Source organism: Pipistrellus hanaki (assembly GCF_964339955.1).
Source record: "Pipistrellus hanaki genome assembly, chromosome: 3".
Classification (NCBI taxonomy): domain Eukaryota; kingdom Metazoa; phylum Chordata; class Mammalia; order Chiroptera; family Vespertilionidae; genus Pipistrellus; species Pipistrellus hanaki.
In genome coordinates this window covers 35,493,600-35,518,383 of record NC_140505.1, presented here as the reverse complement: position 1 = coordinate 35,518,383, position 24,784 = coordinate 35,493,600, and the positions used below count along the sequence as shown (strand labels likewise).

Here is a 24,784-nt window from a genome sequence, read left to right as displayed (position 1 = left end):
GTTATCTTAGTTCTCTCTTCCATTTCACAGCCAACATGCCTTAGAAGAATTCTCCTCACCCTCATTTCTATTTTTTATTTTTAAAATACAGTTGACATACAATATTACATTAATTTCAGGTGTATGACATGATTAGGCATTTATGAAGTGATCACCCCTGTATCTCTAGTACCTATCTGATACCATACAGAGTTATTACAATACTAAAAGCCCGGTGCACGAATTCATGTACCAGTGGGGTCCCTCAGCCTGGCTGAGTGTCCAAAAGATCCCAGGATCTGATCTCCATCCAAGAGCCAGCAGAAAGATGGGGCCCACTGTCCTATAACCACAAGGAAATAAATTTGTCAACCTTGGGAATGAGCTTAAAATTGTCCCAGTTTCACCTCCAATTGAAAATGCACTATGGCCCACACCTTGCTTGTAGCTTGAAAGACACTGAGCAATACATGACAAATCTTTGCTTCATTAGGCTGTCAATTTTTGGATTTTAGACCTTTACCTCCTCATTTTAGAGAGTTGTGCAAGTTTGTATAGTGGTTTGAATAGATCATTATGAACCTTGAGCTTGTCAACACAATATTTCTGCCATTATAATAGTTTTGTTTTGTTTTTCTAACAATAAATTTGAATTTCTTTAAATCTTCAATTTGGGCTTGATTTAGTCACAAGGGTAGTAATGAATCTGAATCTAAATTAATTCTATCTTGATGAAGAATGGCAGAGTCCTCAGGGTGTTCAAGGAAGAGGTCATTAGTAGAGGATTTGATCTGGAATTTCTATTTGTACTGTAGATTTTTCTTATGAAGTCAGTGAATGTAATGTCTCATAGGAAGAAGGAATGTTCCTTGAATAAAAGTGCAAAGGTGACTGTTGTGGGCTGGGACATCGGAAATGTGAAGAGTGTCAGAGATACACATTATCTGAGCACTTTGTTGACTCAGAGAGAGAAAGCTTGTGTAACAATGGCAGGGTTTAAGGTTAATAGTGTACTACTTGTATTAGTAATTAATAATTAGTAAAATTTCTTCTTTTGAGTTGATGGGTAAAATGGGAAATAGGTATTTGATTTGAAGATCTGACAACGTGGGTAGTTCCATCCAGGTTTTGCTTGTTTATGATATTTTCTATTTCTGGCTTACGGCTGCTCACAAAATGTGAGGAGAGAGCCAGGGTCACAAATGCTTTGGGGTCTACTCCTAAGTGCTGCCTAAGGATATTAAAGAGCCCATCTCTGAAGTTTCCAATGGACTTATCCTTTCATTGCTAGTATAACCTATTTCCAGTGGAAAGATTTTGGTAGTAGCCTGTCAGGGACATTGTCCATCATTTACAGTTTTTCTAAGTCTGATTTCCATTGTAATTAGAAGTCTCAAGTCCCTCTCATGGTCTTTCTATTCTCTTCTTTAATCTAATATTTTATGTGAGTTTCTTACTAGAAATATGAGTAAAGTGATAGAAATCTAGGGACCCCAGATTATACTTTCCTTGAGTATTTTCAACTTCTCTGTAAATTTCTATTTTGTGTAGGTTTTGGAAAGTCTTTGTTAATGCCTCTCAGTTTAGAATGAGACCAAGGCTTTAATTCAGCTGCAGAGGCCCTGCTCTAACAGGGCTTAATTTAAAAAGGAAATGATGCTTTGAGGGTTTCTGGCCAGCCAGAAAAAAAAGGGAGCAGGATAGAGGAACAGGGAGGAGCATAGGATGGAAAGGAATAGCCGGATAAAGACCATCAGGTTTAAGAAAGTTTGAAGTTTTCGCTGGGCTTTTCCTATGTCTTTCCTCTTCCTATGAACTTGACTTCCCTGTAAGGAAACAATTTTGAAATCTGAATTATTTTTTGAAGCTTTCTCATTTTAATAATTAAAAAAAAGCAGAACACTAGGTATTTGAGACATTGCTTCCTTTTTTTTTCCCTGTAAGGTACCTCTTAAATGAACCGTTCATATCAATGGTTTACAGAAAGAGTCTACTAGGAGGAGGTAGGTAAAGGGGGTGGGATTTGGAAAATCTATAATACTGTCAACAATTAAAAGAAAAAAGAATTTGCTATAATTTTAAATGATCCTTAGTGAAATTATGTCATTTAGAAAGATAAGAACATGAATTTGAGTAATCTAATAATTGGCCATCTCTCATTGCACACCTGGCAATGGGTAGTGCCTTGGTGATTTGGAGAGATCTCTCCCAGAATCAGACTCTCTTGAATGAAATAAGTCAAGGCAGAGAGGAAAGTTCTGAAGTTTGTAATAAGGGTTTCAAGGCAAACTTTGCCCTATTTGGATACCAACTTGATGAAACCTGAACTCACTAGCTCCTGTAGCTAGCATTAAGATGAATGTATAAATCGCATGCCTATCTTCTTCCATGTGAGCTTTGACATATGTACTTAGAACAAAAAAATTTGAGGATATTTTGTTACAAGGAAAGTTTTGCTAATAATCAGTAAGGTTTTTTCTAATACTAAACATTTTCAAGTCTGATCAGAAAATCCAAGAGTTCTCCTGTCTAGGTAGTTCAGTTGGTTAAAGTGTCTTCCTAATATGCTAAGAGTACTGGTTCCATCCTCAGTCAGGGCAAATACAAACATCAACCAGTCCTCCTATCTAATAAAAGAGTAATATGCAAATTAACCATCACTCTGCTACATCTATAAGCCACATCCACCAGCCAATCAGGAGCAAGTATGCAAATTAACCCAACCTAAATGGCTGTGGACATGGAGCGAGCAGGAGGCTTGGGTTTCCCTGGCAATGGAGGAACCCAAGCTTCTGCAGCCCTGGCTTGCCTTAGCCTCTTCTGCTCAAGGCTACAAAGTTTCAATTATAGAAGATAAATAAATCCCAGATACCAGGGCCTCTACTTGGGTTGCCGGGGGGCATGGCTGCCCTGCAAACCACCACAGGCCCCTCACCCAGGCCACCCACACCCAAGGGAACACCCACCCTGATCCAGGGCAACCTTCAGGGCAAACCATCTGGCCCCCACCCGTGCACCAGACCTCCTATGTAATAAAAGAGTAATATGCAAACTGACCATCACTCTAACACACAAGATGACTGCCCCCATGTGGACACAAGATGGCTGCCATAAGATGGCCAGCAGGGGAGGACAGTTGGGAGGGGCCAGGCCTGCAAGGAAGGGCAGTTGGGGAAGATCAAGCCTGTAGGGGAGGGCAGTTAGGGGTGACTAGGCTGGCAGAGGAGGGAAGCTGGGGGTGACTGGGCCTGCAGGGAAGGGCAGTTGCGGGGGGACCCAGGTCTGAAGGGGAGACATCCCTCTCACAATCCGAGATTGCTGGCTCCCAACTGCTCACCTGCCTGCCTTTCTGAGTGCCCCTAACTGCTTCTGCCTGCCAGCCTGATCACCCCCTAACCATTCCCCTGCCAGCCTGATTGATGTCTAACTGCTCCCCTGCCAGCCTGTTTGCCCCTAACTGTCCTCTCCTGCAGGCCTGATCACCACTAACTGCCCTCCCATGCAGGCCTGGTCACCCTCAACTGCTTTCCCCTGCAGGCCTGGGTCCCCCCAACTGCCCTTCCCTACAGGCCCAGTTGCCCCCAACTTCCCTCCTCTGCCAGCCTGGTCACCCCTAACTGCCCTTCCCTGCAGGCTTGATCACCCCCAACTGCCCTCCCTTGTAGGCCTGGCCCCTCCCAACTGCCCTCTTGTGACGGCCATCTTGTGTCCACATGGGGGCAGCCATCTTGCGTGTTGGAGTGATGGTCAGTTTGCTTATTGCTCTTTTATTAGATAGGATTATTGATTATATTCCCTACTCTGTGCTTTGCATCCCCAAAGCAGTGCAGTTTTTGCTTATAGGACCTTTAACTGTAGCTATTAGCAGATTTCTGTGGAAGCTCAAAGACATGGTAATCTTTACTGTAGTAGGTAATTCGCTTGGTTTTGCCTGTTCAACAAGTTATTTATTTTTTTCCAGGAAGGTTGCATTTGACAGTTTATATTTTTTTGCAACCACTGCTAATTTGAAAAATAGGGAAAAGTAGAAAGTAGAAGAAAATAAATATTTATTTTTTCAATTTTATCTCCCTGTGTGTTATAGGTGATTTTAAAGACCCTATTATATTTTCAAATAATGATAGGTTTTCATTATCTGTGTTAACTTTAACTATGGTTTATAGTGCTTAACACTTATTGTCTGGTTTAATTTAAGCCACAATTGAACTTGCAGGTTATAGTTTTCAGGTAAGCATTTAAAAGTGTTTTCAAGGAATGCCCTTTGTTTCTCTGAGTTTGAATATTAGTTTTATTTCCAGTTTGCTATTTTCAATATGAGTCTATGGGTATTTTTTCTTTCAGATGTGATTATTAATTGAAATTTCTTGTGTAGTAATTCCATATTCATTTGGAATGACACTACTTTTCACATTTTGTAACTTAGATTTGTTAGGTAAAAGATAACCTTTCAGGATATCTATGAAGATAGAGGCTTGCTGATGCAGATATTCAGTGTACATTTTTGGAAAACTTTGTGGTTTTGGCAACTACATTAGCTTTACTTTTGCATTGGAAGAATGAATGTGGTGCTTATAGACATTTTTGTTTTAAATCCTTAGGGATTAAAAATATTAGTTTGGCCGAAACCGGTTTGGCTCAGCGGTAGAGCATCGGTCTGCGGACTGAAAGGTCCCAGGTTCGATTCTGGTCAGGGGCATGTTACTTTGGTTGCGGGCACATCCCCAATAGGGGGTGTGCAAGAGGCAGCTGGTCAATGTTTCTCTCTCATCGACATTTCTAGCTCTCTATCTCCCTTCCTCTCTGTAAAAAATCAATAAAAAAAAAATTAGTTTGTTTTATACTTAAGATTAAATTCTTTTTCTTGGCAACTATATTATATTCTACTTTCTTTCACCAAGTAATTTTCACCTCTGACTTGAGCAAATTAATGTGGCTTCATTTTGTTAAATTTGTCATTAAATTTTTTCCCCTCAATTTAATATTTAGAACGTTTTATGGAGGTTACATGGAGAGGGTTTACCACACTCTTTTAAAAATCATGTGCAATAATCTATAATAATAAAAGCATAATATGCTAATTAGACCAGACAAAGCAGGGGCTCCGAGGGAAGCCCAGGTCCTGGGTGCCTGCTGGAGGCTTGAGGGAAGCCTGGGTCCCAGGTGCCAGAGGGAAGCTTGAAGTTTGAGTAGTAACGAGTTAGTTAAAAAGTGAGGATGATGATGGAGACACAGCTCTACGGTCAGTGAAAATAATACTATTGTAAAATCTTGGGGCTGAGGGAGCGTGTGGGCTTTAGAAAACTGCTGGGATGCAGTGTGAGGTCTGTAGTGAATGAGCTGGAGACAGATTTAAGATCCAGATATGTATGACTTGAATGTTGTGCGACTGGGTTTGGAGGTTTATTCTTGTGGCTTTGGGAGCCTCTGAATGGAGAAAAGTTAAATGATAGAAAAGTTAACATGATACAGTTGTGGAAATGGAAAACTTACTTTGGTTTGTGACACAGGAAATGTACAGGAGCAGGTAGATGAATTAGAGTGTTCCTCCTTTAACCCAGGCAAGAAATGATAAGGGGCCTAAAATAACATATCAAGATGGAGCAAAGTACGTAGATGATTGGAGAGAGATGGGAGAAGTTGAATCTATAGGATCATGTGATCTCTTAGATGGTGGATGTGAAGCAGAGGGAGGAGTCACTAATGATTAAATTGCTGCATTTGGTTGTAATCCTTATCAGCTTATCATCTTGGGGGTAATTCATTAAACTTGTCTTGAGTTCCTGTTTTCCTAACAGAAAGGAATACCCATTTACATCTCAGAGCAGAGTATAGTAATGTATTTGAATGAGGTTTGTAAAGTGTAAGTTTAAAATAGTAATTGTTTTTATCACTCAATTCACCAGATTTTATGTTATTTTACTTATTTAATACTCACCCGAGGATATTTTTCCATTGTTTTTAGATAGAGTGGAAGAGGGGGTGGAGAAAGAGGGAGAAGGGAAGAGAGAAACATTGATGTGAGAGTGACACATCTATTGGTTGCCTCCTGCACATGCCCCTCCAGAACTAGAGACTGAGCTTTTAGCTGAGATACATGCCCTTGACTGGGAATTGAACCCAAGACCCTTCAGTGCGAGAGCTAACACTCTAACCACTGACCCAGGATAGCTAATTAGCCAGATTTTAAAAATGATGCTCTTGCTTTAGCTGAAAGAGCAGAATAACAAGAACAGAAATTACTGTGAAGTAAATCATTAAAAAGAAAACCACAAAAATTGAAAAGCTGTGTCCTAGTAATTACAAAGTACGGTATCCCTTTTCTCTGCTAAACCAAGAATAACTTTTCTGATGATGCCACAAAGACTTTATAGTTTTGATAAAAATCAGTTATATTTACTGTGTTGTTTTGCAATTATAGAAACATATAGTAAATTTTAGAAAGATTAAAAAATATATTAAAACAGTCTTCTGCTTGACTCACAGTTATCCGGAAAAACAGTCGGCTGGAACCTATTTCCTGAACCTGTGATTGTTGAAAGTTTTACTTTACTTTATATATGAATGCAGAATAGTTTGAAGATTTTTTGTGTGTATAGAGTACCATAGTGTCTTGAAACAATGATTTGATTTGATTTTGCAAAAACAGTTGCTGATGTGTTCTATAGCCAGTAGAGGAAAGTAAACTAAGTAGCTTCCCATTAGAATGAGTAGCAGGAGTCGCGCCCAGTAAATACAAAATTCAGGGTTGGTAAATAGGCTGAATATAGTGAGAAAGAAGTATGGTCTGAATCGTGGACAGCAGAGTCAGTATTTGTTACTAACATTACTGTGGAAATAAACTAGGTGTGTAGCACCAAGGAGATCTATTTGAATTTACCTGTCTTTGTTACAGCTTTTGCTTCCCTGCCCACCAGCAATAATGAGGACCCAGATAATCTGAACCAGAGAAGTGCATGGGAGATGCATGCACAATTTTTTTTTTTTTTTGCAGTATTGTAGTGCTAGTATTAGTTCTATGTTGTACGGGTTCAGAAGATGAATGATGACCACAGAATACAAAACCAAGACCAGGCAGGCCATCACCCCAAACTACCAAGATTAGAAAGGAACAATCTTGGTAGTTTGGAATAGTGGCCTGCCCAATTTAAGATTGCCAATCTTAATTGAGTGTTCTGGTGTGTTTCAGCCTTAATTAATTTCATCTTCTCAATAACCCTGTGAGATAGATACAGTTATTATCTCCATCTTACAGATGAGGACACCAGAGTGGCACATGGGTAGGTAACCCGTTCACTGTCACAGAGCCAGTGTTGGGGCCCAGTTTTCTGACTCCAGCACTTTTACTCTTAGCTGCTGGGCTTTGCTGCCTCCCAGGTGAGTTTACAAATATATTTGGCTTGCAGAAAATGCACCCAATTTTTGTGAGCACATTTATATATATATATAGCAATATCACCCATCCCTCTCATCATGTCTCTATAAAACATAATTTTTTACTGTTTATTCTTGGGTTGGATGATAGAGCTCACTCAATGAGAAGTTGCTGAAATAGCCAAAACCAGTTTGGCTCAGTGGTAGAGCATCGGTTTGCAGACTAAAGATCCCGGGTTCGATTCCAGTCAGGGGCGTGTACATTGGTTGCCGGCACACCCGGTGGAGGGTGTGCAGGAGGCAGCTGGTCAATGTTTCTCTCTCATCGATGTTTCTAGCTCTCTCTCTCTCTCCCTTCCTCTCTGTAAAAAATCAATAAAATATATTTTTTTAAAAAAGAAAGAAAAGTTGCTGAAATTGAGGAATAAAAGCAATTGTTACTGGCCCCATTGGCTTTTTCCCTCTTTTTCCATTTCTTGAACTGCTCTTTTGGAATTGTATAGCTTATTACTTTCCTGAAACCCTTTCCTTGTCAATGTTCTGAAGTGTTTCATAACTTCAGACTCTAAGTGTGTCTTCCTTCAAAACAAACTGGGATTAGAGAATGAACCACAAGGATTTTTATCATTTAGAATGGTGATTTTCAACCTTTTTTATCTCATGGCACTCATAAACTAATTACTAAAATTCTGTGGCACACCAAAAGTGTGTTTTTTGCTGATGTGACAAAACTTTTTTTATTCATTCACTCTAGATGGCTGTTGTGTTGGCTGTTGTTGTTTTTTTTTTATTTGACACTAAAGAGTTCAGTGTCCTTGACTAAATCGGTATTGCATGTTTTAAAAATTCTTGTGGACCAGCGTTTGAAAATTGTTGGTTTAGAAGAATAGAGTCATTTGATATTGCTGGACTGTTTCTTTTTTGCTACCTCCCAGTTTGAAGCCATCTTATCGCTAATACATTTTTCATTTTTCTGTATTTTCTCAATTATATTATTTTTTAAAATTATATATATTTTATTGATTTTTTTTTTTTTTTTTTTTTTTTTTTTACAGAGGAGAAGGTAAAGGAATAGAATAGAAAGTTAGAAATATCTATGAGAGAGAAACATAGATCAGCTGCTTTCTGCACACCCCCTACTGGGGACGTGCCCGCAACCAAGGTATATGCCCTTGACCAGAATCAAACCTGAGACCCTTCTGTCTGCAGGCCGACATTCTATCCACTGAGCCAAACCAATTAGGGCTCAATTATATTACTTTTGATATGAATCCAAAACTACTCTAGATATTTTGATTGAAAATTATCTAAGGGAATCAGTAGCATCAATTTTGTTTTATTATATTAAAAATTTTGTATTATAGTTTTCTTCCATTTTTAGGGGGATTATTTCACCTGTTAGAAAAAATTTTAAGTAAATTATAGAATGTAATTCAATAATACTTGAACAGAACCTGCTTTTTAAATCCCGTTAGGCCCTAACTGGTTTGGCTCAGTGGATAGAGCATTGGCTGTAGACTGAAGGGTCCCAGGTTCGATTCCGGTCAAGGGCATGTACCTTGGTTATGGGCACATCCCCAGTAGGGGGTGTGCAGGAGGCAGTTGATCGATGTTTCTCTCTCATCGATGTTTCTAACTGTCTATCCCTTTCCCTTCCTTTCTGTAAAATATCAATAAAATATAATTTAAAAAATAAACAATTCCCTTTAGTATTTTCATATATTGATTGTATATCATATAATTAAAAGTTCTGAGAACTATCTCAAGAATGCTCTAAAGATAAGTGTTAAACAGAATGAGTTTTGCTTTCTCTTCATATATTGCCAAGTTGGATTTGTGAAGAAGGAATGATGCTTTGCTTCAAGGAAATGTATTTTATATAAATAAAGATCAAGTGTATTTGATAACAAAGTTTAATAATTACTTATATTTTTATTAAATAAAGTTTATTATCTATAAATTGAAATTAACCTGCTGTGTATTAATTTTTAGTATTACTTAAACTTGTAGCCCTTCAATTTGAACATTTATTGCCATGTAAAATTTGATTGTTTAAATTAATGCGATATTTATTTAAAAACTGCAGAGTATTGCTAGCTATATGATTTTTAAGAATAGGTTTTGTGAAACCTAACTTTCCAATTGTTGAAGTTGCGTGATGCAATGAAGAAAGTGCTTGGTTGAGAATTAAAAGACCAGGGTAAATATTGGGCTTGGTCTTTTGCCCAGTGGTAACAATATTTTATGGAAAGTACTTTGTTTTATTTTTTATTTATTTAATTTTTAAAAATTTTTATTTTTAAAATATATTTTATTGATTTTTTACAGTGAGGAAGGGAGAGGGATAGAGAGCTAGAAACATCGATGAGAGAGAAACATTGACCAGCTGCCTCATGCACACCCCCTACTGGGGATGTGCCTGCAACCAATGTACATGCCCTTGACCGGAATCGAACCTGGGACCTTTCAGTCCGCAGACCGACACTCTATCCACTGAGCCAAACCAGTTTTGGCGGAAAGTACTTTGTTTTAAACTGAGGCCAAAACGCAAGCCTACCTGGTTCTTGAGCTCCTGCCCTGAACTACTGTGTGGTACTTCCTTGCTGTATATCATTAGGTATGTGAATTTGAACAAGCCACTACATCTCCTTGGTATAAGTTGATTCACTTATAATATTGATGCTCCGGAGAAGAGTAGTTATAACATTGGCATCGGAATAGAACATTTAAGAGATTGCCTTATCATAGCAGACTTATTTCTATGGTAGCTGATGGATAGTTGTTTAGTCATTCAACAAATAATGTGTTGATTTGCTAAGCTCTGGGGATTCAATAGAGAGCGAGACAGAACTAGTCATTGCTCTCATGGAGATTAAGAGTAACAGGGGTTGCCCTAACGGATTTGGCTCAGAGGATAGCGCATCCGCCTGCAGACTGAAGGGTCCCAGGTTCGATTCCGGTCAAGGGCATGTACATTGGTTGCGGGCATGCAGTAGGAAGTGTTCAGGAGACAGCTGATCAATGTTACTCTCTCATCGATGTTTCTAACTCTCTATACCTCTCCCTTCCTCTCTGTAAAAAACCAATAAAAATATATCTATATATAAAAAAGAGTAACAGAGGCTGTCATAATTGAAGAACATAGTGTAATGTGGTCACACAGCATGACATCCAGCCTGATGGAGAAGAACTGGAAAGACTTTCTAAATAAAGTGACATTAGGTGAATCCTGTAGCATGCACCCGAGTTTAAGAGAGAAATTGTAATTTTTTTCTCACTTAGAGTACTGCTTGCTTCCCACCTGGGACTACTCATAATCTCTTACCTCTGTCTAAACTATTCATTTGTTCATTCCTTCATTCCATTCTTTCGTCAACAACAGTTTATTGAATAACCGCTGTGTGCACCATACTAGGCATTTGAAATATATCATTGAACTAACTAGATGGAGATTTCTGCCTTTATGGAGCTTACATTTTAATGGGATAGGGAAGTACAGAGAGGAAGAAATACACATAGTAATAATATTACAGGCTAAAAATTTTCAAAATGCAGGCAGAGAGAGGCTTCATTTCCTTGCTTTTAGACTGAAGTTCAGTCTTTCATGTGGCCTATGAGGCCTGCTAACGCTGCTGTAGGCTCATTCTTTAGGCCCAGCCATGTTGACTTCCATCATACTTTCATTCCTTGGCCTCCTTTCAGAGTCACTATGTCTGAGAAGTGTCCTGGAACTCTGATTTTGAATTAGAGATCCCCTGCTGTCATAAGCTCTCTCTACTTCTGTACAACATGCATCTCAATAATGATTTTTTTTTTTTTTTTTTAGTTGCTGTGCAATCATATTTAAAGTCTGTCTTTTCCACTAGCCTGTAAATTACTGGAGGGCTGGGAGAGTGCTTTTCTTTTTCAGGTCCTAGTACATGGCATATAAAATAGAGTTGGTTTGGTGAAAGGAGGTAGAAGAGAAGGATGTGTAAAGGCTGGGAAAATGCCTGGGCTTTGCGATAGGGAGTTGCAAAGATAGCACTTGCAAAGTTGATAGTGATGGGATGAAACTGGTGGCCCTGGAAGGATCAAGTATTTAAACCAGAGCAAGAAATTTAAATTTGGTTTTAAGGCAAAGAGGAGCTATGGAAAGTTTAAACAGATTTTTGGAATACTAGTTTGTTTTGATAACATTTGTTGCCTGGAAATCGTTAATTAGATAATTTGGACAACACCTTCAAGTGTGATTGATTAAATTTTTACATTATGAAAGTAGTATGAAGTATGAAATTTTGATCTTTATGCTGAAAGTTTTTAATGTGTATCTAAGATTATACAAAGATAAATAAAAGTTCCTTTCTTTCCTCAACTCTCAATCCTACTTTCAAGTAGTAACTAAAGCTGATTTTTTTGTTTGTGCCCAAATGCAAGTTTTTATGAGCATCCAAATGTATTTTTCTGTCTTAATGTAGATGCGGTCATACTATATATATTACAGATAACTTTCTTTACCTTCTACAATACATATTAAAATTTGCATATATTTAAAATTTTCTTTTTTCCTTTAATAACAAAACTTATTCCTCATTTATGCATTTGCAGGTTGACTAAAATGTATATCTGCTTAATTTTAAAAAGTTAATTTTCAATTAAAGTTTTCATTCAATATTTTGTATTATTTTCAGGTATGTGGCATAGTGGTTAGGCAAACATATACATTACAAACTGATTATCCCAATAAATCTAGTACCCACCTGGCACCAGACATAGTGATTATAATATTGCCTGTATTTCCTTTACTGTGAGATACTTTACATCCCTGTGAGATTTTGTAACTACCAATTTATACTTCTTAATCCCTTGTAGAATTATCTTCTTAAAACTTAAACCCGAGTCATCATTCCTCTGTATAGAGCGAGGCGTTTGGAACTCTACCAAATTCCTTAAGTCCCTGCCAACAGGCCAGGCATTCTACCTCTGTTTATCTTGCCATTTCCTTACTGTGCTTCAGTTTCACCTCTTGGGTCTTTTTAAATTTTATTTCTAGAACATATTAAGTGCCTGGATAATCTAGGGTTTTTGAACATATTGTTGCTTTTGTCTAGGTTCCTTTCTTCCAAATCTTCCCATGGTGTGGTGACTATCTATTGTTTTTATAGGAATGCAGAATTTATTATCTCCAGGCTTTAATTTGAATTTTACTTAGGAAGGTCTCTTTCTGAGCAGTTTATGTAAGCTCCTCCCTCTCACTCTCTCCCTTAGTACTGTTTGTTTCCATGTAATATTCATTTCAATTCTCAATTAATTTGTTTACTCTTTTCCTCTCATAAGTTTCACAAGGGCAACAACTATTTCATGTGGTATTTCCGCAGTAAATATTTACAAAATCAATGAATAAATAGATGAATAAGAATGCCTGAATCAACCTCATTATTTTAAAGGCTGTGTAATATTCCATTTTATATACGTACGAAATAAGGTACCAGTTCCCTATTGAAGGCCTTGTTTTTCTGCTTTTCTTTATCTTTATTTATCTGAAAGTATTACAGATGTCCGTTTGTTTTTTTGTTTTCCTATTGACCTCCTCCACCCGGACCTGCCCCCGTCAGGCCTTCACCAGACTATTGTCTGTGTCCCTGAGCTATGAATATGAGTTCCCTGGTTAATCTCTCCCCTATTTTCTTTTCTAATCAGAACACCACCAATAAAATGAAAATAATGAATGTTTGCATACCTCTTTGTGTGTGTGTGTGTGTGTGTGTGTGTGTGTGTGTGTGTGTGTGTTTAGGGTAACATAAAAAACAAAATTGCTGGGATGAAAGACATATGTCTCAAGTTTTTGATAGATACTGACAATTTCTTTTGAAAAAGGTAGTCCCGTTTTATATCAGTAGTGAGTGTGCTGCTTGTTTATCTTCAGGTCATCACTGGCTGCTCTTACCAAACTTTGATGAAAAGTGCCTCTGTTGCTTCAGTTTGTATCTCTTTAACTGTAACAAAAGTTGAACATATTTTATATATTATCCTTTTAGATTTAATTTTATGTAAACTTAGTATTTAATTATATGCTTATATTTCCTGATGATTTTTGGTCTTTTTTTTTATTGATTCAAATTTTGTATTAAATTTTTTTTCTGCCTATAACCGTATAGGGGTTATACTGTGTGATATGTCAATTAGTGTCATTTAATTTAGAGCTACATGGTGCTTTTTGTTTCTTTGAAATTAGTTTTATATAGCCCAATAATAAAACTAAATGTGCTGCAGAACGTATTGGAGCTGAGTGTATTTAATAGTTTATTGTTGAAACTGATAATAGATTTTTAATGTCCAGTCTATAATATGTCCTCAATAAAACATTTTTGGATGAATGAATAACAAGTAAAAATCAATCTTTAAGGTAGTTTGATTTCACTTGGAAGTTCATTTATTAGAATTTGCTTTTTGTAGTAGAAAAACTTAAAGCAGTAGTGATTAGTTGAAAGACAAGATTTTTTTGTGACAGTTTATTGAAGTGTTGGATTTGTGGCAGTTAAAGCATTTTTAGAAGATTTGCTATATGTAAACATATATCTTTTTATACACACATTCATAATATGTATATATGTAAATAATGCTAAAATATAACTGATAAATTCTAGTAATTATCTTTTAGCATCTGCCTTATCTCTCAAGGTAATGAACATTTTAGATAGCTGTTGATTTTTCTCCCTGAATATCTTTTGCAAATATACTATTACACTTTTGAAAGAAAAGACTTGTTTAAAGTTTCCTCTGCTTCTTACAATCCAGTCTCCATCGGCCAGCACTCTTCCTGTATTTTGTTCGCGAGGCACTAATTGTCCGCATTTGGCAGGTTTAACACTTCCTGACAGAGAGGCTATTAAGGGGAAGTATTCTCCAATAACTGTCACTGGCTCCAACAAAGAACCTTCAAACTCAATGTGTGGAAACCACTAACATTCTTAAATGACCCTTTTCATGATTTTTATCCCTTTAAGCTAAAATTTGGAGAATGTAGGGTCAGCAAAAACAGCAAGGTGTAATAAAGCAGTAAACCCTGATTTTTTTTTTTGGGGGGGGGAGGGGGGAGAGCGTAGAATGGGAGGTATAGATTTATCTCTGACTTGAAAACAATTGTTATTTTGGAAAATCTCATTAGCAGATGTGACTGCTTGGAGAAAAAAAAAAAAAAAGGGACTTAAAACTGATGTCGCTTTCAGGACTGCTTTGAACTTAACAAGCACCTATTTGTGGAGCAGACTGGCTAATGAAAGGAAATTAAATTTTTCTGACAACTTCCCCTGCCAACCTCCTTATTCAGGGGATGTTATTAGGTACTGAAGACTTTTAAGGAAGATTTTTTTTATTAAACATAAATGAACCAGTTATAAACATCCCCTGCTCCCTTTTGGGGAAGAATTCTGGTTACTCTACATTTTTAAAGTATTCGCTTAAAAGCTTAAAAAATGCCTTCCCTTTAATATTTTAAAGTTATTTTCTAAAAAAGTCAGGCATGCTTACCAGCTAGTGGTTTCAAAAAATTATTGTCATTCTTTGTGATAGTTTATGTCACTGATTTATAAAAAATGTTAAATTTACCAGGAGGATGTATATAACACCTTCTTTCAGCTTTCTCTTTGTTGTTATATGGGGAAATGTTTTAAAAATGCCCTGTATGAGGCATGTTAGGTGAGCGTTGATCAATGAAATGGTTTAGATTCAAGGAAAGGTTTTGTCTTTTCAGTGGCATTTAGCAGTAACTAATCCTTACATTCATAAACTCTTACCTTGTACTGTTTTGGAATGTATTTTCTTTTCTTGGCTTTTTGGAAATTTTCCCTCATGTTGAATTTCTGTTTTTAAAGATAAAATAGTAAAAAGGTATGAAATAAAAAAGAAGAAAGAAAAAGTAATGGATATTTCTAAAGGATTTTTATTTTATTTTATGTGGAGGTGGGGGGAAGGAGGGGGAGAATGGGAGGATTGATAATTCCTATAGATAGCTGGGAATTTACCTTTTTAATTCTGAAAAATCTATTGAGCTTCCCCCTAACAATAGAGAATCAACTCCCCCTGCTGACAGAATCTAGGAAAACATGACATATAAATATCAGAGAGACAGAAACAAGCTGGCTGTAGACAAGCTTTAATGATCTGATTTATGGCTTAGTATTGATTGTAAACATCTAAATTCTGCCGTTAAACTTCAGCAACTGCACCAAATCATTTGGCAATTCTGGTAGTGCTTCCTGCCAGCTCATTTCAAACTGCTTTGAGTTTCTTAATATAATGATGATGAGGTAAAATTTACATTCCACTTATGGTATTAATTTTACATTTCTCTGAATGAAAAGAGTTAGAAGGTTGTAAAATTGAACATTAAATGAATCAGAGGAGACAGTGGTGCAATATATGACTGCCCTAAAGACATTGTGCAATGGCTGATGGGATTAATGTTGGGTCTCATTTCCTGCTTTTACAGGATGCAGATGAAGCTGTCAGAATTGCAAGGGAAATTGGTAAGTTCTTAAATTAACTTTGGTAGAGATTCTGTGTCTTTTAGCAGATATGGCTGAGTAAATAAGAAATTCCCATAGAGCAAATAATATTTTAATAGTTTAGGTTTCTGATTAGTTGTCGCTCTGGAAGAATTTATCTGCCGAATTACCATATTCTATTATTAAAGTGAACTTTAAAGAGTAGTTTGACCTTAATTACAGCTCTTTTATTAGATGAAATCACTGACTAATTAAAAGAAGAAATTGTCTTAAGAATTCTTGAGCTTGACTGTAATTTATTTGTACAGAGTTGAATGAAACTTATTTAAAGTTAAAGAACTTATATGGTTAAAACAAAGATATGTTTAACAAGGCTTTTCCAAGATTTTGCTTTTCCTAAGATATTAAATATCACCAATTTTGGTAGCAAAGAGAAAATAGTATGTGAAAAGTTAGAACTGAGTATTCTAAATTGGAGTAAAAGGTAAACTGAAGGACATTTTAATGATTATTTTACTTGGCTGTTTTAGGTAGAATTGTACCAGGGCAGTGTTTCTCAACTCTGTATTTTCAAAAATATTACTGGAGCTCATGACAATTATTGTATTTTCACTTTTAGCTAATTAAGGAAATGTATGAGGGGTACATTAGCAAGGCAATGAAATAACTACAGTCTTATTAATCAAATTACTATTTGTAGTTGATAGATATTTGCAGATATGAGAGAAATTAGACAATACTTGGTAGTCAGGAATTCACAGCATCTTCTAAGCATTCCTACACTGATAGGGACAAGTATTGTAGCCTCCCTCCCACATGAACATTTCTTTAGTTCTGCTTTCTCATTAAGATTGATCATTTAGACTTAATTTATTCATTTGGAGAGCTTATTTTATTCATTTGATTTGGCAACGTTTACATAGTTGTGATTTGTAGAAATATCTTTATGGTTTAAAATGACCACTTTTATTAGTAAACTAGAGGTCCGGTGCATGAAATTCCTGCATGGGTGCAGTACCTAGGTCTGGCTGGCCATTGAAGTGCAAGCATCTGGTGTGGAAGGGCAGGCCAAAGTTGACCTCTGGGCCCTTGGCAGCACCTGGACCCCTACCCGCCCCCCTCCGCCTGAGTTATAGCACCGGAGTCCCACTGTGGAGATGTGGTGAGCACGCCAGATGCCACAGGCTAGGGTATAGCATGGGCCTCGGGGCACCCAGTGGCACACGGAAGCCGGGCAGGCAGCGCGCTCTCTCCCCCCGCCAGCCTTGCAGACTGGCTTCTGCATGAACCCATGGGGGCCCCTACCAGCTGCTGCAGTCTCGATGGCTGTGGCCTGGCTCACCTGGAGGAGATCGAGTAGATTTGGGGTGGGCTCCTTGTAGGCGCCCGGCACCTGAGCATAAGGCTTCCCTGGAGCACGAGCCCTGGCATCCGGGGGAGGTTAGCAGAGGGAGTGAGAGTGAACTTGGTGGACCCCCTGCATTCTCACTGCACCTCTGTCCTTGTCACTCCCACCCCCTACCTAGGTGCCTCGGGAGGTTGGTTGCTGCCACCCACCCTCAGTTCCCCCTTCCATCTCGGGGCGCAGCCTGGATTTGCTGGTTGCTGTCTGCTGGATGATCAGTGGCACCCACCTTAGCCTGGCACTACCATCCCACTGCAGTTCCACTCTTGTAGGGGCCCATTGGGGCCAGCAGCGCCTCCACTGCTGTCACCACAGCCTGCCATGTTCCAAGCTGCCCTCTGGTGGTCAGCACACATCATAGTAAGCGGTTGAACTCCTGGTCGAACAATTTGCATATCAGGCTTTTATTATCTAGGATATTTTCTTTACAATAGAGACAGGTGAACTTATCAGTTCTTCAGTGATCTAAAAAGATATTTGGCTTGTTGCATCTTGTTTCTGGTTTGGTTTGGCTAAATTATTTGGTGTTGGCTCATAATTACATGTGCTTTGTTTTGAAAACATTTTTCTTAATAATACAGGTCCTGGATTTAAGAGTAGGCCCTAGAAAACCATATTTTATCTTAGTACAACATCTCATCACTAATCATTTCTTCAGGCTCATCAATTTCAAAGAGCATTTCAGTACTTCATAGGAAGATCTGCTAGATTGCTGAAGAAGTTGGACAACATGGGACTGATTTGTCTTTTTTTTTTTTTTTTTTTTTGAGGCAATCAAAAGCTTCTCTCTGTGGTTAGAAATCACTGGCATTCCTCAGAGCCTAAGGGGCATGCAGCATACCTACTGGCTTTTGAGGAGACTTTCCTAAAATAACTTCATGTCATTCATTCCATTGTGTACTTTTTCGATTTCAAAAGTCACCCTTCTAATTCTAATTTAGATACTATTGTTACTCTCTACATAAGGGATATAATATATTATCACAATAGTATCTACATATAATGGGCAATAGTTGGAGGAATTTGGAGAAATAAAAATGGGTGAGAAGAAAATCTTGAATTTCATTGACATGCCACATTTTAAATTATAAATCTTCAATTCTTGAGCATTTCCTTTGTGAAAATGGTAGGCTCCAGATTGGTTTGCTTGTTTTCATGTCTTGTTTCTACTTTTTCAAAATAATCAGTGACCTTTAAAATAACCAGTGAGTCATGATGGGACTCTGACCAATTCTCATCACTTGGCTTTCCTCCCTTAATATTTTTTATTTATTTATTTTTATTTTTATTTATTTATTTTTTTTTCCTCCCTTAATATTTAATGCTGTGCTTTACTCACCTTTCAGATTTTCACTGCTGATTCAATCTAAGGCTCTTTTCTTTATATTTGGGCGCATCCTTTTATGATTCCTTCTTTCCTATCTTCTAATTTTTCCCCAGTTAATCCTTCCCATTTGTAAAATAAATGATTGCAATCATGATTATTAAGTATATGAGTGCTAGTGTTTTGCTTATGCTGAAAGAAAGGGAAGCCCTACAGTTTGAAGTGAAATAAGACATAATAAAGAACCAGGAGTCATCAGCTTTATAAAGCTTTTGGACTTTCCCTGAATTACCACGGAAACCTCCCATAAAACCTTTTTTCTAAAGTGGCCAGCTTCCAAAAGAAATGAAATTACTTATTATTAAAGTCTCTTGGTTTCCTGTATTGTTTTGGTGATTCATCAGTTTTGTTTTCTACTAATTTCATTGAGATATATCACATTTTAACTACACAGGATTTCGATGAGCCTTTGTGAGTTGATCTTAAGAGATGAATTATCATTGCTTCCATGAGAAATATATTCCCAATTTTAAACAAGTTGTGAATTGTCCATGTGTCATAGCTACTTGTAAATTTCTCTATTTTACTTCTTTCTGTGTTACATGATAAAATGAAATTGATCGTCTTTTACATGGCTCCTTCTCTCTGATGTCTTTACTCCCCTTCTGGAAACAAGAAAAGTAAATCTATTCTTCCAAAGGAAGAAACTAACTGCATGAGCATTGTTGAATTAGGTGTCTTTTACATGATAGTAGCTCTTGTTTATGGAGCATTCTTTCCCAGTGGAAGGCACTTTGTGAATGTTATTTCTAATGCTAATCCTTGGGTTAATTATTTTCATTTACATTTAAGTAACTAAGAATTAGAAATGGTAAGTAATTTGCTCAAGGTCACCGGACTACTGAGTGGTGGGCCTGATTTAAATTTAGGTTTATTTAGCTCTAAAAAGCATGGATTTTTCATTATACTTTGGCTAAACTAATGGGATTAAAGATGATAGCTAAAATGTGAGTCATCACTGTGTTTAAAATAATGTAAAACAGTTAAGCATGTTATATGTGGAATTCAAGATGGGGTGTGAGACAGTTAAGACTTAATATGTTACTTCTAAGACCTTATTCTTTGGCCTTTCTTGTCTTTCTCATTCTCTTTCCTGATTTTTTTCTTTGACCTCTCTAAGTTTAAAGATACAGGACTCTTGATCCTCAGTTTATCTTTAACCCCAGAGATAGACAACAGAAATCAGTGAGCTTGATTTGCATTAAAGTTTGATGTTTTTACTGGATCAAAGGCCCTTAATACAATTAAGCCAAAATTGATTCTTAAAAGGAAAAGAAATTGTAAATCCAAAACCTTCCCTTTAACAGTTTCCAGATTATTCTCATTCTTTTCTTTTGCCTGTCTTTCCTAAAATCACAAATCATGCGTAATTTTAATGTTTTTGATCCTCAAGTCCACCATGCTCCAAACCTGGTTCTTCTATATCTTCTACATCTCATTAAATGTCACTTCCATTCACTCAGTGACTAAAACCCAAGTTCTATCCTAGTGCCTTTCTTCCTGTCATTCTATTGTCAGACTGTCAATAGATACTGCCATTCTTCACTCAAAATATCTCTCATACTCACTGCTCACTATCTTTACTACCAACACTCTCTTCCAAACTACCATTGTCCTTACAGGGACTGTACTTTTTCTTAAAAACTTCAAAGCCATTCTTCACATAGCATTCAGTGTATTTTTTAAAACTCTAAATAATACATACATTTATCTCATTTCACCCCATCCCTTCTTTAAACCCTCTAATGGCTTTTCATTGCACTAAGATAAAATAAAAATTCTTTACCCCGACTATAAATCTTTAATTTGGCACCACCCTTCTCTCCAATCTGATTTTATACTACTCTCTTCCTTTTACTGTACTCAGTCACACTGGCTTTCTTGAACACACCTAATTTCAGGGCCATAAAATAAGATGTTTTGTTTGCTTATTTTTTGTAGTAGGAGGGGAGCCTGGAATACTCTGGTTGATGTCCTCACATAAATGGCTCCTTGTTACCTCTTGGCTTAAATGTTATGCCTTTGAGAGAAGATACTCTAATATTGCCACATGATCATTCCGTCATAACTATGTTCTAAACTACTGCATAGTATTTATGACTTTTGTATATTTTTCTTGTTTGTTAACTTTTCCCTCAATATATTATTTTGAAAAATTTCAACCATAAGACATTTTGAAAGAAGTTTACATTGTGTACCTGTATACCCAACACCAAGATTCCACTATCTTTCTTTTGCTAGATTTGCTTTATCACTTAATTTATCCATTTGTTAATTCATCTTAGTATGGTGCATTTCAAAGTACATTGCAGTTATTAGTGTGCATCCCAATAATTACTTCAATATAAATATCATATACTGAATTAAATATTTCCATAAAATTTTCTTATCTGAAGAAGTTTGTATATAGTAACATGAACAAATTTTAAGTCTGTGTATGTTTATTTTGATAAATGTATCATCTGTGTAGTCCAAAATACCACCAACATATTGAACATTACTGCCACTCCAGAGAGTTCCCTCATCCCCCTTACAAGTTAATCCTCATACTCTTCCCTTACCCCTCCTCCCATGTCCAGAGGCATTTCTAAATATTTTTATTAGCCCCCAAAGAAACGCTGTGTCCATTAGTATTCACTACTTATCTCCCTTGTCCCTGGCAACCATTAATTTCCATTTTATCTCTCTGAATTTATCTATTCTGGTTATTTCATATAAATGGAATCATATCTGTGACCTATGTCTAGTTTTTTCACGTAGAGTTCATTTCTGTTTTATCATGTATCAGGACTTCATTCCTTTTTATGATTGAATAATAATCCATGTAGTATATATAGCATTTTGTTTATTCATTCACCTATGAAATGATATTTGGGCCATTGCTACTTCTAGATGATTGGAAATAGTGCAGCTCTGAACATGAGAGTACATACATTTGTTTTCAATTTTTTCTGTTATATATATATATATATATATATATATATATATATATATATATTTGCAGAAGTGCTGGGTTATATGGTAATTTTATGTTTAACTTTTTGAAGGACCATCACAGTTTGTTTATTTATTTATTTATTTATTTATTTATTTATTTATTTTTATAGCAGATGAACCATTTTACATTACTACCTACAATGTACAAAGGTTTCAAGGTTTCAGTTTTTTCAAATCCTTGCCAATAGTTGATTCCCTCCCTTCCTCCCCTTCCTTCCTCCTCTTCCTTCCTTCCTTCCTTCCTTCCTTCCTTCCTTCCTTCCTTCCTTCCTTCCTTCCTTCCTTCCTTCCTGTCTCCCTCCCTTCCTCCCTTCCTCCCTCCCTCCCTTCCTTCCTTCCTTCCTTCCTTCCTTCCTTCCTTCCTTCCTTCCTTCCTTCCTTCCTTCCTTCCTTCCTTCCTTCCTTTCGTATTGTGGTCATCCAAGTGTATGTGAAATGATATCTCACTGTGGCAGATAGCATGATAAAAAAAAAACATCATCCAACTATATGCTGTCTATAAGAAACTCACTATAGATTCAGAGACAGAAATAAATTAAAAGTGAAAGGATGGAAAGAAATGTCCCATGCACGTAGTAAAAGAGAGCTGGAGTGGCTATATTAATATCAAACAAAATAGACTTTAAGTTTAAAACCTTTGAAAGAAACAAAGACATTACATACTGATTATTTTAAACATACTACCGTGTTTCCCCGAAAATAAGACATCCCCTGAAAATAAGACCTAGCGCAACTTTGGGAGAAAAAATTAATATAAGACACTGTCTTATTTTCGGGAAACAGGGTATTATAAATATATATGTACCAAACAGCAAAGACCAAAAATCTATGAAGTAAACATTGACAGAATTGAAATGAGGAATAGACAGTTCTACAAAACAGTTGGAAAGTTCAATTTCACACTTTAAATAATGGAGAGAACATCCACAGAGCAGATCAATAAGGAAATAGAGATCTTGAACAGCACTAAAAACCAATTAGACCTTACAGATATGAATATAGAACAACCAACAAGAGAATACACATTTTTTTCTCAAGTAACTATTTATTAAAAGGAAAAGTGAAAGAGTGAATGATTCAGAATTTTTAGAGGAAAGGAGAAAAATAACATCAAACTGGAGAAGCATCTCATAAAGTGTATTCCTTATATTGCAATGTTCCTGGGTCTTAGTTTGATTGAGAAGCAACTTCTTACCCTTTTATTGAATTATCTTTAAAATAGTGTGGGATTACTTGTATTAAATAATTTAATTTTTCTTTGCAGGTGGTTGTTTTATATTTGTTTAGTTAATATTTTATAGTAAAATTGCCCATGTAATGGTTTCCTTTGTATTACTTAAGATAATGATCATCACATAATATATATTCAGCAAGTGAATGAATTCAGATAGAAATATATGTATAAGTTTATAAGTGAATTAATTATAATCACACATTTTAAAGATTTTTTTCACAACATTTGTAGATAATAATTTGACAATAATTTTCTTAAGCCCTCCTTCCCCCTCAATCTGTAGTTTTGTAATGGAGATACCTGGGAAGAGCATGAATGTTAAGTATATCATGATAAACTCTCAGCACATAGATAATAATTTAAAAAATGTAAGATCATTCAAGTAAATTCAATATGTGCTTTTTGATTACTAGTGCTATTCAATTGCTGTAGGCTGTCCTTAGATTCATTAGACTGGAGTAATGGAAGTTTTTTAGGACTCTAAGATTCAAATGCATGAGAATCTTTTACTGAACATTAATGCCTTGACATTAACCTATGGTTGTGACACCACTCATGTTTTGCAAGTTAGGTTCTCCTTTATGTTTCTTCTTGATATTAGTCTTCTAATTGCCTCGACCTCTGTGTCTAATTAATGTGTAAGAACAGGGACGTCCTTTTTTTCTATGCCCTGGCTGTTTTCCTTTTGAATGGTATATCAATAACAAAAATGTCTTTTTTTTTATATATAGAAGAACAAATTGTTAATATTTTAGAAGGATAAAAATACTTGGCTATGCCCTGGAATCTTTTATTTCCTCTACTTATTTCATGCTGCTTAGAAAATTTTTCACATGTATATGACTCTGTGGTTAAAGACATATTGAAGAAACCTATGGAAAAATATTACAATTTATACCCTTTTCACAATCATATCCTGTTAATTTACTTTCCAATTTAGTCCTCAGTAGAAGATATCTTTGATAGCCTAAGGAGATTTAATAAGAAATGATTAAGGACAAATGATTAAGGATATGTTGAAGAAAATGGAGTTAAAGTGTGTTTTTTTTTTTTTTGTTTTTTTTTTTTGTGTGTGTGTGTGTGTGTGTGTGTGAATTATATTAAAGAATGAATTTTTTATTTTGCTGTTTTCTTATTATTTAAGTAATGTGGTCATTTGAGGTTAGAATGATAATCCCTGAGAGATGGGAACGTGTGTTCTGTATCCCCTTTCTCTTTCTTTGTCACCGTCATTTGGTTGCTTAAATTTTCTTTTATTACTCCAACATGCACATTTTGGCTTTAAGCATAATTTCACAACTTCTCTTTCTGTATTATACCATATTATACAATATTTTTCCCCACTATTTATTTTTGTTTTTTAGTCTATCATCTTTCTCTTGTCTTATTATTGTATTTATATTATATATTCTTCTTATTGGTATGTACCTTTCTTTGTTACTCTGTTGCAAAAGGCTCTTTTTCATTTTCCAGTGGAAAAAATTAGTGATAATAAGGATCACCTACAGGTACTTTTTTTTTTTTTTTTTTTTTTTTTTTTTTTTTTTTTTAGAGATTGTATATATCTTTCATAGTAAAGATATTTATAATTCATAGTTGGAGTGCAACACATATATGTTTACATTCTACTTTAATTGGATAATTAAAGCACAGATAATATTGATGTACTAGTAAATGTACATTACCTCAGTGTTAAGTCTGCTAATCCAAAGGGTATACCAAAACTAAATTGATAATGATAAAACTAACATAACTAATTTTAATTAAAAGAGAACAATAAAATCAGTAGAAAATTATGACCAAATAAACACAGCACGGGTAATGTATTGGTAATGGAATTCATTTCCCCATAGTGCATGAATTTAAACTTCTCCTTATTTGTAGTCTCAAAAGGAACTTTTGAATGTAGCAAAGTTTTGCACAGCAGC

General features: G+C 36.0%; 1 protein-coding gene across 1 annotated transcript in view; it reads left to right on the top strand.

Moving 5' to 3' along the window:
* PCCA (propionyl-CoA carboxylase subunit alpha) overlaps positions 1-24,784 on the top strand; it is a 348,368-nt gene that overhangs the window by 109,202 nt on the left and 214,382 nt on the right. The window contains exon 8 of the mRNA XM_084880267.1: positions 15,821-15,857. Within this exon, the coding sequence (XP_084736393.1) occupies positions 15,821-15,857 (37 nt within the window). The remainder of the gene's footprint in view (positions 1-15,820; positions 15,858-24,784) is intronic.